Source organism: Symphodus melops, assembly GCF_947650265.1.
Source record: "Symphodus melops genome assembly, chromosome: 5".
NCBI lineage: Eukaryota > Metazoa > Chordata > Actinopteri > Labriformes > Labridae > Symphodus > Symphodus melops.
In genome coordinates this window covers 9,515,402-9,528,787 of record NC_136695.1, presented here as the reverse complement: position 1 = coordinate 9,528,787, position 13,386 = coordinate 9,515,402, and the positions used below count along the sequence as shown (strand labels likewise).

Here is a 13,386-nt window from a genome sequence, read left to right as displayed (position 1 = left end):
CTTAGGTCAGCAGTGCAATGAGAGGTGAGAAAAAAATAAGATAAAAATTAGTCCAGGATTCACTGTGTGCTTCTCACCTGCCGTGACAGTGAGGTGTTGTACAGTCTTATGGCCAGGAGGACAAAAAAGTTCTTAGGTTTGTCCGTGGAAGACGACTGTGACGGCAGTCTGTCACTGAATATGCTCCTCTGCCCAGTGAAGGTGCTGTGCAGGGGGTGGTGGGTGTTATCCATGATGCAGAGTATTTTGTCCAGAGTCCTCTTCTCTATCACTGTCACCAGTGAGTCCAGCTCTTTACCCACCACAGAGCCAGCCTTCCTCACCAGTCTGTCCAGGCGTGCCTCTTCTTGCAGCTACCTCCCGAGCACACCACGGCATAGAAGAGGACACTGGACACCACAGACTGGTAGAACATCTGCAGCAGCTTTTTGCAGATGTTGAAGGACCCCAGCTTTCTGAGGAAGTACAGACGGCTCTGTCCCTTCCTCCACGAATCTTGATATTTTACCTTTGTATCCGTCCCCTTCATTTAAGTTTCAAACAGTTTATGTAGTCCCAATAATACATAATGGAAGCTGCAGTGTAGCTTCCATTATGTTCTAAATCCTCTCCTCCGGCTACATGATCTGTTTTTCGACTTAAGTTATTCTGTTGTTTGCTAATTTTTAATCCTCCTTGATTTCTTAAGGCTTTCTGAATTTTAACAGTGATAGTCCATTAACTCTTTCAAAATAACCTCCAAGTTGGCCATGCTCCAGACGGTCCAGACCTCGTCCTCGCCTTGGCTGTCCGGGCTGGTCTTTCCCACTAGCCCAAATGGTTCTGACTCGGCTGGCTCCACACGTTTAGTTACCTCTGGTGTATAGCTTGTATAGCAGGCCTTTAATCGATGTTTAAAGGCATGGTTGTTAATTTTTGAAAAACTAGCATGATTTTGAAAGTGACATTTGCTCAGTGCTCCATCTGCAGCCCTCCCCTCCTCTCTGCGTTCCCTCAAAAGCCACGCTCCTCACTTACATCACACAAGCGCCATTGGTACAGAGGCTCATGCTTTGAGTGTGGGCTTGTGGATGCATAGGGTAGAGAATGATAAGGGAGACAGATGCATGATATATTCATTTTTGGTACATTGTAATTGGTACCTTGTGGCAGACATTTACCGAAGTGTTTACAATGCTTTCAACTTACAGATGACACATTTTCTTTGTTCCTTTTTCAGAGCAAATGAATTATAAATGTCTGTCAGGACCTAAAGATCCAAATTTTCTTTTTATTCCCCTAGGCACGCTCATCACCCCTTTGTTAGATTAATAACACGACACAAACTTTGAAACCCTGATTTATAGAGGCCTTTTATATCACATTGTGGTGGAGCCTTTTTTTTTTTAAAGTGAAATGAGTCATTCAAACGCCAAAGTGGTCAAACCTAAGACAGTGATTTTTGGAAGTCTCTTCTTCATCTCCAGATTGGCCAAACATACTTGTTGGTATTTTTCTTTGGCTAAAAGTGCATACTGTGCCCAGATGTTATTTTACTGAAGTTAACTAACTGCTCTTGTATATGAAAGTGCTGCAAATAGTTATAACAAATGCAATTAACAGCTCACAACAATAGGGAAATGTGAAATTAAACCAGCACTTTTTATGCAATTTACATCAGTACCTCAATAATCATGTACAGTACTCACTTTGCCCTTTAATATTTCAGCACTTTACATCCTGTTGCAGGCACTTTAAGCGCTTTATGCTCTTTTGTGTTGTATAACATTGCTCAGCCACTTGATATCATTGTAACAAAGTGCCTCTATTACCTAATGAACAGTTTATGTTGTTGTTTAATGATTAATGGTTGTTTGTTTTGTTTTTGCTTGCCATTGTGATTATGTACATTTGTATGAGTGACAACCAGCACCTGCAAAAGGACTGCAAATGGAAATTTGCCTATTGCTACAATCTGTTATATACGTTATACATTTTTATATTAATTAATGAGCATTTGTATTTTTTTTGATAAATAGATTAAATGACTACATAAACGATGCAAAGTTAAAAAAAAAATACAAACCAAGAAAATACATTTAAGAGAAAAACTCTGAATGTGCTAAAGAAGTAGCTGTGTACAATGTTTTGAAGAACTGCATTTATTGTTCTGGCAACTTGTACAGCTATATAGAAATAAACTTAGTATTACATGATTAAGGTTAACTGTTACTCGTTTTTTAATTAACTTATAGGACATTAGTGTCCCTTTACTTATTTGTTGCTCCACTAAAACCAAAGACAATCAGAAGTTGCTAAACATTGTATCTAAAGTTCACAGAGAAAATTGAAGCTTGAGGGTTAGCTGACTAAGTGTACACAGGGAAATTAGAAAGTTCAATACTGTTAACTCGTCTGAGCATGGTCCCACTTTTGGGCACAAGTGAACTTGTGACGGTGTTTGAAATAAAAAATAAGGGACACATTTGTATATTCTTGTTCTGGAGTTCATCAGTGCGGCGTAACATATGAGCTCACACAGCTGAACCTTGACAGCTAGGCTAGGACATTGTTACCACAGTACAGAGCCTGAGGCAGCCGAAATGTATGCATCACACAGCTTGTAAACAAAGGACAATGCTGATTTTACAATACTTAAATATACTGCAGCAATATCTTAAAACACAAGAGCATAAACTTTTAAGTTGAAAGAAGACAACATTGTTAAGCTTTAAAATGGCAGATAGACAGACATCGTCCTTCGAATATTCATCAGCAAAATCTGAAATATAAAGCGAAATGTACCTTTGTTGAGCTTTGTAACATTTCTACTACATGCAGCATTTAAAAGAAAAAATAACTGAGTGGAAATTTAAAATTCATATTTTTCCAAATAGAATGCTGTCCATTTAAACATGTTTAGTTTAAGTGTATATTTGTAGACATTTAAGGAAACATTTCTGTAAAGCAGTACATTAGTTCCCCTGGTATGTTTTGATTCACAGATTGGCCTTGGCAAGGAAAATCTGCCTTTAAGAGTAAGGTCTTCCTTTAATAAGTACCTTACTTACCTGCTTTTTGTAAACATAACAATGAGCATGGTCTTGTTACCTGCTCTTTTGTTAATGTTAACACACTAAGAGTAAGGTCCTTTACCTGCTTTTTGTAAAGTGTCTCGAGATAACATCTGCTATGAATTGACGCTATACAAATAAAGATTGATTGATTGAAGAGGCAGAAACCTCGAGCAGAACAAGACTCATGTTGCACAGCCATCTGCCAAAACTGTGTTGGGGTTTGTTATGGAAAATTTGACTCTGTGTACTATATGCGTTGTACAAAGGTCTCATATAATCTGTAATATAAAATGTATCTGAAATGTCTTGGAATACTACATGCACAGCCTATCCGGTGTTTTGTTTTCCATCATTTCTCACCCTTTATTCTATTTCTCACTGTCTGTACATGTGGGAATAGTCACCCAGGCTCTTTCTCACTAGATTCCATCGCCTTCTCAGCCTTGGGAGATGGTAAATAGTCATGTAGGGTCTTTTTCTCACACAAGGAGATAGAATGTGCCCTGCCAAGTGGGCAGTGGCCCTATGTGGTGGTGGGGAGTGCCCTGTGTAGTGTGATGGAAATGTATAAGTATTCAAGTTTGCCTTTTCTCAGGGCCTCTTTCTCTCCTCACAGTATGAGAGAGGGGTCTTCGAACGCTGATTCTGCCTTCGAATAAATGTTTATTGTTCATTGTTCTTTTTTGAATAGGTCTTCACACTCTTTTTCACTCTTTGGTATTGGAAAAAATTCCACAACCGGTTCAAATTGAGATAGATGGAGATTCAGGAAAGATAAGGATAAAAAGCATTATTCATTTATTCATTGGCAGGCAGCTGTGGCTCAGTTGGTAGAGTTTAGAGCTGCAGCTATCGAATATTTTAGTAATCGAGTATTCTATCGAATATCCTGTCGATTAATCGAGTAATCGAATAAATAATACTTTTGCTTAATTAAGTTTTAACTCGTCTTGGGTCATCCCTACAAACCTGCTTCTTTGCAGTTACCGTGGTAACGCCTGCTTGTTACAGCCAACCACCTCTGCTCTACAGCTGCTGACACTCACCATATTACTGACAGGGTCCCAAATAAACTTTTTGATTCACTGGTCAAGGCGGCAGGTAAATTAAAAATACAGGCCAAACATGTTTTAATGGCTGAAATAACAAATAGTGTTTTGTGTAGCCTACACATCTGTTACAGTACATTTAATTGAGAAAGCATTATGTTCTGTTGAATCAATCACAGAATCAATCATTATGTCAGATCAGGAGATTGAGAAACTATAAATATATATTTGCTAAATTATTATTCCACAAACAAGTTATCTCTTGATTTAGCTTTGAAGACATCAGACATTTCATATAATCAGCCTGTATATTATTAAAAATGTATCTCTGTCTGCTCCTGCAGCGCGTGCATTCAGCACGCTCACAGACTACAGAGACCATAGACGCGTCTATGACAGAGACTGTGAGGACGTTGCTATCGTTATGTTAGCTGCAAACACGGAGAGAGTGAACGGAGAAAAGCCGACGGTTTGACCGGATCACGTGTTCCCGACTCGGTCGTATGGATCACGGATCAACTGTGTGCTGACTAAAAGTTAAAAGGGGCGCGCCGCGTGTGTGTGTGTGCTCGCTCGCGTGTGCGTGTTGAAGTGTCTGTGTGTCAGAGAGAGGAGCAGGTAGCTGCAGCTACATTAAACGTGTTTTATACTCATACCAAAGTTTTGATGACGCAAAAAAAAAAAAACTTAACGAAGCCTCGAGGCAGCGAAAATTCCTCGATGAATTTTTGTAATCGAATTATTCGAGTTATTCGAGGAATCGTTTCAGCTCTAGTAGAGTTAGTCGTCTCCCAACCGGAAGGTTGGTGGTTTGATCCCAAGCCCCTGCAGCAACATGTCCGATGTGTCCTTGGGCAAGAAATTTAACCCAGAATTGCTCCTTTTGCTTTTTCGGCAGCATATGAGTGTGTTTAAATGGGAGTAGTTGGGAGTTGTCACTTTACATAGCAACTTTTGCTATGTACTTTTAGGGACATTTGCAGTGCGTTTCAGCCTTTGCATTTGTTTTGGGATTTTGCATTTATCAGTAATGTGTTCTGCTTTTGTGACTTGTTTTCCCCCACAGGCTGAAGAAGAAGTCTCAGTCTGTGGATATTGCCAGTCAAGGTTTTTCCCCAACTCTGGTGCCAGCCTCACCCCTTAACAAGACTGCTGATCCTGTTGCCAAGACAACCAACATTCTTGCCGTGCAGGAAAAAAACACTACCAACTCCCACCGGAGCCCCAAGTGTGGTGAGCTGAAGAGAGGCTATACCATAGGTAAATAACACAACTGGATACTAAAATGTCTTGTCTTTATGACTTAAAGACAAGTCCATGGAAAAACGTGAAGGTCATCGCATAAAGTTTGTGTAATCATAAGTTCGTCAGACAGAGCAGCGTCTGCATTCATCGAGACATGGGCTCTTTTTCTGTGGTCACTAATTGTCTACACTACTTGCCATACGCTCCTTGAATCATGCTGCTGGAACTGTGATTCCACTTTGTCCCTGTACCTCCGCTTAGCATCCTTTACTTCTCATTTCAGTTTGTAAGATGCCGCTTTGTATGCCTCCGTCCTGCCAGTGAGAAGCGATGAGTTGTATGAAGCTGTCCATTCGTTAACAGCAGTGTGAATAGATTTATCCACCTTTGGCTTCTGGTTCGGGAAAATCCTGACAGACACCATGGGAATGATGTTGTCTGCTAGCGTTACTATGAAGTCTGTCACAACTTCCGTAAACTCGTCTACGTCACTCGAGCTGGATTGGAACATGTCTCAGTCGACGTCATCCAGAGCATGAACCTGTGACTGACATCTCTTGGTATTTGCTGCTTCTGTCGGCAGATAAGATGGAATTTCACTATCAATATTTTTCATACATTCTGTTTTTTTGTTGTTGTTTTTTTTAAAAGGAGAGAGAAGGAATATTTTCAGTTGAATCTTGCTTGGTAAACCCCACCAGAGCAGAGTTTCTCTGGGGCTATGCCCTTACTGCCTATTGTGCAAAAACATGACTTTATAACATGTACAAAAAAACCACACAACTTTTAGAAATGCCCGGCTGCAGTATGGTTGCCAGGCATGAGTAAGGGACTTCAGACCACCAGGATTTTGAACTTGTCAGGCCCTGGGCAGGGGGTTCTTGGTGGGTAAAATTTGTTTGATGACTGAGAGTTATGTTAAATTGTAGCAAAGAGATAAACAGCCAGTTCAACGTGAGCTTTATCAACGGGGATGGTGAAAGCATGATGTTTGAGAGATTGTAGCTGGAGCTCATATGCCCCGGAGCTAGCACTTAGATCCAGGCATCCCGTAGCTTCAGCCAATTAACCCACACTGGACAGTCTAATCCCTGATGTCAAAATCTTGGTCAGGCTGGCTTTAACCTTCGTGTTTCTTTATCACTGATGTTTTTCTGTGTCTTTCAACAATACAACTTCCCTATCTAAACGTAACTCTTTACCTAGCTGTCTCTTGTACTCTGTAAATGAACGGTTCCACAGAGCACCCCTGAAGCCTGGAGCTCTTCAGATAAAGGCTACACTTGCAGCCTCTTCGCAGCGCGTTTTTTTCTTCAGCACCGTTTTCATATTTGCAGTGCATTTCAGCCTTTGCATTTGTTTTGGGATTTTGCATTTATCATTGAATTAGCAGCGACTCTAAATGTTTGCTGTTTCAGCAGTTGTTAAGCATATGAACCGTACCGGCCTAAAATGGATTAATTCTTATGATTGACTGTGAGACTGGCAGTCTACTGACAGTCGATGCTTCGACAAACAAATCATCAAGTAATCGACTACAATCACCTCTGAATTATATTATATACTGACTCTGCTCATTGCAAATATTTTTCATAAATAAAGAAAAATATGAAAAAACCTTTTTTATCGTTACTTTCTCTAAAAAAGCTTTTTCTTTGGATTTAGGTGAAATTGGGGATTAACAGTTGAATGGGTTTGACATTCAAAAAGTAAAGGTGACGCGATTCTCCAGACCATGTGTAGGAATAACTAAAGTGGGAAGGAATTTATGACACCTGTTATACTGTATATAATGGCTCCACTATGATCATTAAATTTAATATCTTTCAGCCTGCACAGAGTCTCAGTGTTGTCTGTTAGATTAGAACCACAGCTGTGATATGCTGCGTTAATATTATCCAGTCTGTCTATATTCAGATTTAGGGACATTTATAGGGACATTCAACCCATCAAGTAATCTTTCCTTTTCATGAAACACTACACACAGCAGTCATCTACTTTCTATTGTTAATCAATGAAGGTATTTGTAAAGCAAAACACGCTGATTTGCATAATTATCCAGGGACTTCATACAGAAGGGGAAATGCTGGCAACTAGGGCCGTAGGAACTATTTAGTACCTTGAAGAGAAGTTGTCCACTGGATCAAAAAGTTTGTGGGACATTTTGTCCAAAATGGGCTGAAAAGGAGGGAATGTAGCTTTAGTCTCTTTGGGCACGGTCACACTGGCAGTCAGTACCATGTCCAAGCATGCTTCAGCCCTAAAGTCCAGTTTGTTCTGCAACTGTGACTGCTTCGTTCCGTGCTTGGGTACACAACACTGACAGTCTTCATTATGAAGAAATCCAGAGTTTTATGGTGTTATCTGACTAAAAAGACTCAAAATAAGTCAGTAAAGTAGCTGTCATGCTTTCTGTTTTCTTCTCCGATGTTGAGACGTATTCAACTGTGGCCTCCCTTTTTATATTTTTCTCAAGTCTGCCTGTTTGTAAACTGAGCATGCTTCATAATAACAAAGGTATGCATGTGCTGTATTACGATGTTATGTGCAAGAGGTAATCGTACTCGGGCACGGTTAGTTCGGGTGCAGTGTGACCGCAGGCCCTGCTGGCCAGTTGTGGGGTGGCAATCGTGTTTGAGTACGGCATGGTGCGGATCGTCACTCTCAATTCAATTAAATTCCAAAAGGGGACTTCCCCTAAAATCCTCCTGATATTCTGAGGTTCACACATGCGCCTCATAGCGGGAGATTTATCCTGTCGGACAGAAGGGGGGGCAGGGGGTCTCCTGAGGCAAGACAAAAAGAACATGGCTGTGCTGCATGTACTGTATGTCCTTCCCTCTGGGTTTGTGTCCGTCTAATCATGTCCCATCCACAACACTTTCTTGTTGGTTATTCTCACATCAGCTCACTGGGAGGAACAGAGTAAAACATATTCAACGCTGTTTGCATTCACACATGCAGCTCCCTTTGGACGCACTCACTAATGAAGTTTTCCCGTAATGTGCTTAAGCACAATTCCCCCCCTCCCCCCCAATGGCCTGCACTCAGGCCCCGTTTACACGGAGACGCTGTGACAGAAATGCATCAAAATGACTCCACTCCGGATTCGAAGCACAGACCGTCTACACGGCAGTCTTGCCTGAGTGAAAACGATGTAGTTCTCATGCCCGGCCAGTAGTGGGCAGTGGAACTTTACAACGCGGCACTCACCAGTACAACCACTTCCTCCACAACATCCTCTTTAGCAGCTAGTTCTCCCAAGTCTTACCCAAATGCGTATGGTCGCCCTGTGCTTGGGTTAAGGTTGAACAATTTGCCGCAAGTGTTCGATGCTCTTTTGGCGGCGACATACACAGTGTATCATATAAAGGTTCTGTTTATACAACGCGAATAGCTGCTGAAGTACATAGCACAAGCGAATCTGCCGCCATTGTTGTTTGTTTGTCCTCGACTCCTGCGCATGTCCAAATGTATGAGGGGAGTTGTGGTGAGGTCATTGCAGCCAGAGAGTTCGCTCTGTTTCGTTCACATGGCTGCGATACGCCCCCCATATTCGTTTCGCTCCACTCTGGAAGTCGAATTCAAAAGCTTGCATTTTCACCCCTGTGAAACACCGACGCCGTGTGAACAAAAGGCCAATCCGATACTCAACTGTTTCGTTTACTGTCACAGCGTCTCCGTGTAAACAGGGCCTCAAACTGCTCCAGGACAAACGGGGCTTATCCACAGAGACCACATAAAATACCATGTCTATTTATATTACTTGATAGGAATGTAAAAAATAATGTATCAGTTAAAAATTGATTCAAAGGTCTCCAGTTACACTAATATACACAAAATAAAAACTTGCCAAGTGCCAAATGTGGGTTGATTTTCTGTTTGGTGAGTACATCCGCCACAGTGCGGGTAAATGTTTAACTATAAAGTAATAAAACTATGCGATGAGTATTCAGCTTGTTTTATGGAGCTGCAGCTATACTGCTCCTCTCTCTACTGTCATGACTGTGAGCATTGTACGGTGAGACACACAAACATACATTTCATTACAAGCACACTGTAGCACCAGCCGCCACATGCATCATGCCCCTTTTAACTTACAGTGCATCAGCACAGTTTATCAGTACGGACCATGTCAGTAACATGTGATCTGGTCTGTAGGTTGACAGTTCAAACAGGAGCCACACACCACCAGGAAACAGATTTTTAGTTCAGTTGAATCCTTTTATTTGTAAAATAAATTGCGCTTCATAGATGTACTGTTGATTGCCATGGTTCTAAAGAAAGAAAGAATTCATTACAGTATTTATTCAAACAAATCATATGCACAATCTTCAAATTAAGTAGTTCAATTGTTCAAATAATAATAAATGACATTTCTTTAAATATAATCCAAAAGTAGAAAGAAATCTTTAACTCACATTGGTGGTCATTCAAAAGACACATTTTTGATTCTGTTTCTCACACTCTGTACATGTGGCAAGAGTCACCCAGACTCTTTCACTGGACTCCATCTCCTTCTCAGCCTTGGGAGATGGTGAATAGTCATGTAGTCTCTTTTCTCACACTAGGGGATAGATTGTGCCCTGCCAGGTGGGCAGTGGCTCTATGTGGCGTGATGGGGAAGTGCTCTGGGTAGTGTGATGGAAATGTATAAGTTTTCATGTTTACCTTTTCTCGGGGCCTCTTTCTCTCCTCACCGTGTGAGAGAGGGGTCTTCGAACGCTTATCTTGCCTTCGAATAAATGTTCATTGAGACCAGATCGATCTTGGGTTTCCTTTTTGAATAGATCTTCTCACTCTTTATCTTCACTCTTTGGTAATGGGAAAAATTCCACAACAACTTTTTTGCCCATCCTATGTAGTTTACAATGTGGCTCACAGAGGAACATTTTGTTTTGTTTTTTCTCGATTTTTCTATATGTCCAGCACATGTTGAAAAATTCACAATAAAAATGACCTTGGCATTATTTACATCAAAACTGTTCAAGAATGAACATATTACTTTTTCCTTAATGGAATTATCACTTCTATTTTCTCTGTAATTGAAATTGAAAGCTGTAAAAGTGTTTCAGGGTTTATGGTATTACCCAACCTTCTAGCGAGAGGACAAGATTTCACCACATGGGTCATTGCTTTGGACATTTACTGGATGGCAGAGCTCTGGAAAACTGCCACTAAGAAGCCTAGTGGCAGAAGGGCTAGGGTTGGGGCTTGGCTTGTAGTGAAGGAGAGACAGCCTGCGAGAGTGGCACTTTGTGGTGTGGGTGCAAATGCAGCCTTGTTAACTGAGCATAAAATGTCATACTCACTGTATTCCTGTTTTTATAGTTTTATATTTCCTCCTCTTGCTCTTCACTTCGCTCAATTCAAACAACCACACCTACATAGCTAATCCAGGGTTTGTCCATCAGTATTAAACTTAGTAGCACATGGAAAGCATGCAGTACACTACCCACCTGAGCAGTGTGCTTCTATTGCAGACCTTTGTACTTTCATTTTTGCATTAATGTATGGGCGCTGGAGCGTTCCTACTTCCAAGGTAACGAGCTTCGCTCAAGCACTTCGGCAGTGCAACATATTATGGACATTACATCTCACGGGTCATGTATAATGAAAAGAGGCAAATTAGTGGGGTGAAATCATTCCACATGTGATACAGCGTCAGAGGTATACTAACAGAGGTGGAATTAGGGAAAGTTGGTGGCAATGTGTAATGTCTGCAAACAAACTGTGCCCCTTACATTTCAGCAATACCAATATTACGGATCCATGTTTAAGTACAAAGACATAATGACAGCTAAACTTTGTTACTGGGCTGTTGTGATCCAAGCCTGTAAAGGGCTTGTGAAAATTAAATATAGATAACTCAAGACAGCATGTGCCACACTAACAGACTGTGTGAATCAGCCTTTACCCTATTAGGGATTAGCGATATTGACTTTGCTTTAATTTCCAATTCCTCCCTACCATACAGTCAAATGTCATAGGCCCAGGAACATAAAACGATGAGCCCTCCAACACATAGATGTTTTTTTTTTCCGAAGCAATGGTCATTGGTTCATGGGGCCACCCAGCTTCCTTGGACAGTCTCAGACAGCCTGGCGTGGATAGAGGATGGATGATCTTAGGGGGTAGTGGAAGGGTTGCTAATAATAGCCTGCTCGGACACCACTGGTCATTGATCACAACTAGCCAACTTGTACAACTCTCCTGAGAGTGATGTCCTAGCATCAAACACTGCTGCAACAATTCAACCCCCAATAAGGGGGGTTGAATTGTTGCAGCAGTGTTTTACTGTCAGACCAAACGTCAAAACACCACCATAAAGCACCTGCCATAGTCCACTTGCTGTCTGTCTTTTTCAGTATCTCAAGCTACTGTTAAAATGAAAGAAGAAAAAAAAAAAAAATAATTATTGTTAATGCCTCTTTTGACCTACAAAAACAAACCATGAGTTTGAGTTTTTGACAAAAGGAAAGAAAAATAGTGTAACTTACTATAAATTATGAGTGTCTCTAATGACGTTTCCTGCTTGATGCTTATTTTTCCAATAGAAGGATAACGTTTATTGGTACATGGCCTTCACTTTTAAGAAGTATTTCTTCTCTTTAAATCAATTAAAGAGCCACAGCCACCCCTGTTGTAATTGATGGGTCAGTATTCTTTCTCTCTTAATTGACAGAATTTGATGCAAGATTTCAGCCAACCTTCTGCAGAGTGGATGATCCACTGCTGCCTCCATTTTTCCTTTGTTGTGGTTGCAGTGTACTAGTCTGTGATGGAGAGGATGGACTCAATGACGGCAGTGTAGAAGTGTTCCATCATGGTCTTTGGTAGTTTCATTTATTCAGCTGCTGCAGGAAATACATACTATGATGTCCTGTCTTGATGAGGGAGCTGATGTTGAGCTCAAACTTGAGGTCCAGGGTGATGGTGATCTCCAGGAAGCGGAAAGACTCCACAGTAGACTCAGTGGAATCACTGATGTGATGGATCTCCACTGTCTTAAGAGCATTAAACTCTAGGTTATCCTGCAGGCAGACTTGTCCCCACCAGAGATAAGTCCAATGTGGGTAGTGTCATCTGTGAACTTCAGGAGCTTGACAGACTGTAACTGGAGGTGCAGCTGTTAGTGTACATGGAGAGGTAAAATAACAGCCTTGGGGGAGTCAGTACTGATGGTCTTACTGTCTGAGACATGTTTCCACATCTTTACCTACTGTCTACTGTATGACAGGAAGTCTGTGATCCACCGGCAGGTGGAGTCAGGCACTTTCAGCTGGGAGAGCTTGTTCTGGAGCAGGGATGGGATTATTGTATTTAAAATAGAGTTGAAATCCACAAACAGGATCCTGGCATAGGTTCCTGCTGAGTCAGAGCGCAACACAACAATGTAGCGGATAAAAAAAAAGCATGACTGGAAGTCAAACACCGATATTATAAATTTTTATTTTTAGAATAAAACTGTTCAGAAAATTGACAGTATGTGTCTTTGTTTATGTGTTTATAAGGTTTATATAGAGTTTTATGCCACATACATAGTATTATCTTGTCGCGAGTGAATCTGTAAAATTATCGCGGGATTTCCTTCTTTCTGCACTCCAGCTTTTATCTCCATGCTACGAATGGAGAACGCAGCTGGTGAGTGTCATGCAACAGAGCGGTCCCGCAATGCACACGGATCTGGTGGAGGTTCAGGGTCAGCCCCTGGTGTGATGGTGAGTTGTGGAGGAATGCTTCCTGGGGTGTCTTCGTGTCTTTCAAAGTGAAAGTAGAACTCTTACAGGTTGTTGGCCAGGTGCATGTCAATCACAGAGTGGGGTGTTTTAGGCTCGTCGCTGTCTGCTACCCTCCCAGACTAAGCCAGCATCTTTCTTTGAAAGCTGTTGTGGTATTTTGTGAGATTAATGCCCGAAATATGCTCAACGTTAGATACGCAGCCGACAACGCAGGATACGCACTTGCGTACCTGGCGTTGGTGGTTGCACCAAAATGTGCGAGGTACAACTACGCGTCCGCAAGTTGCAGTATCG

The 13,386-nt window shown here is 41.4% G+C and overlaps 1 protein-coding gene across 1 annotated transcript in view; it reads left to right on the top strand.

Annotated features, from left to right (window-relative positions):
- Nucleotides 1-13,386, top strand: part of oxr1a (oxidation resistance 1a) — a 105,202-nt gene that overhangs the window by 30,847 nt on the left and 60,969 nt on the right. The window contains exon 2 of the mRNA XM_079343449.1: nucleotides 5,172-5,365. Coding sequence (XP_079199575.1) covers nucleotides 5,172-5,365 — 194 coding nt within the window. The remainder of the gene's footprint in view (nucleotides 1-5,171; nucleotides 5,366-13,386) is intronic.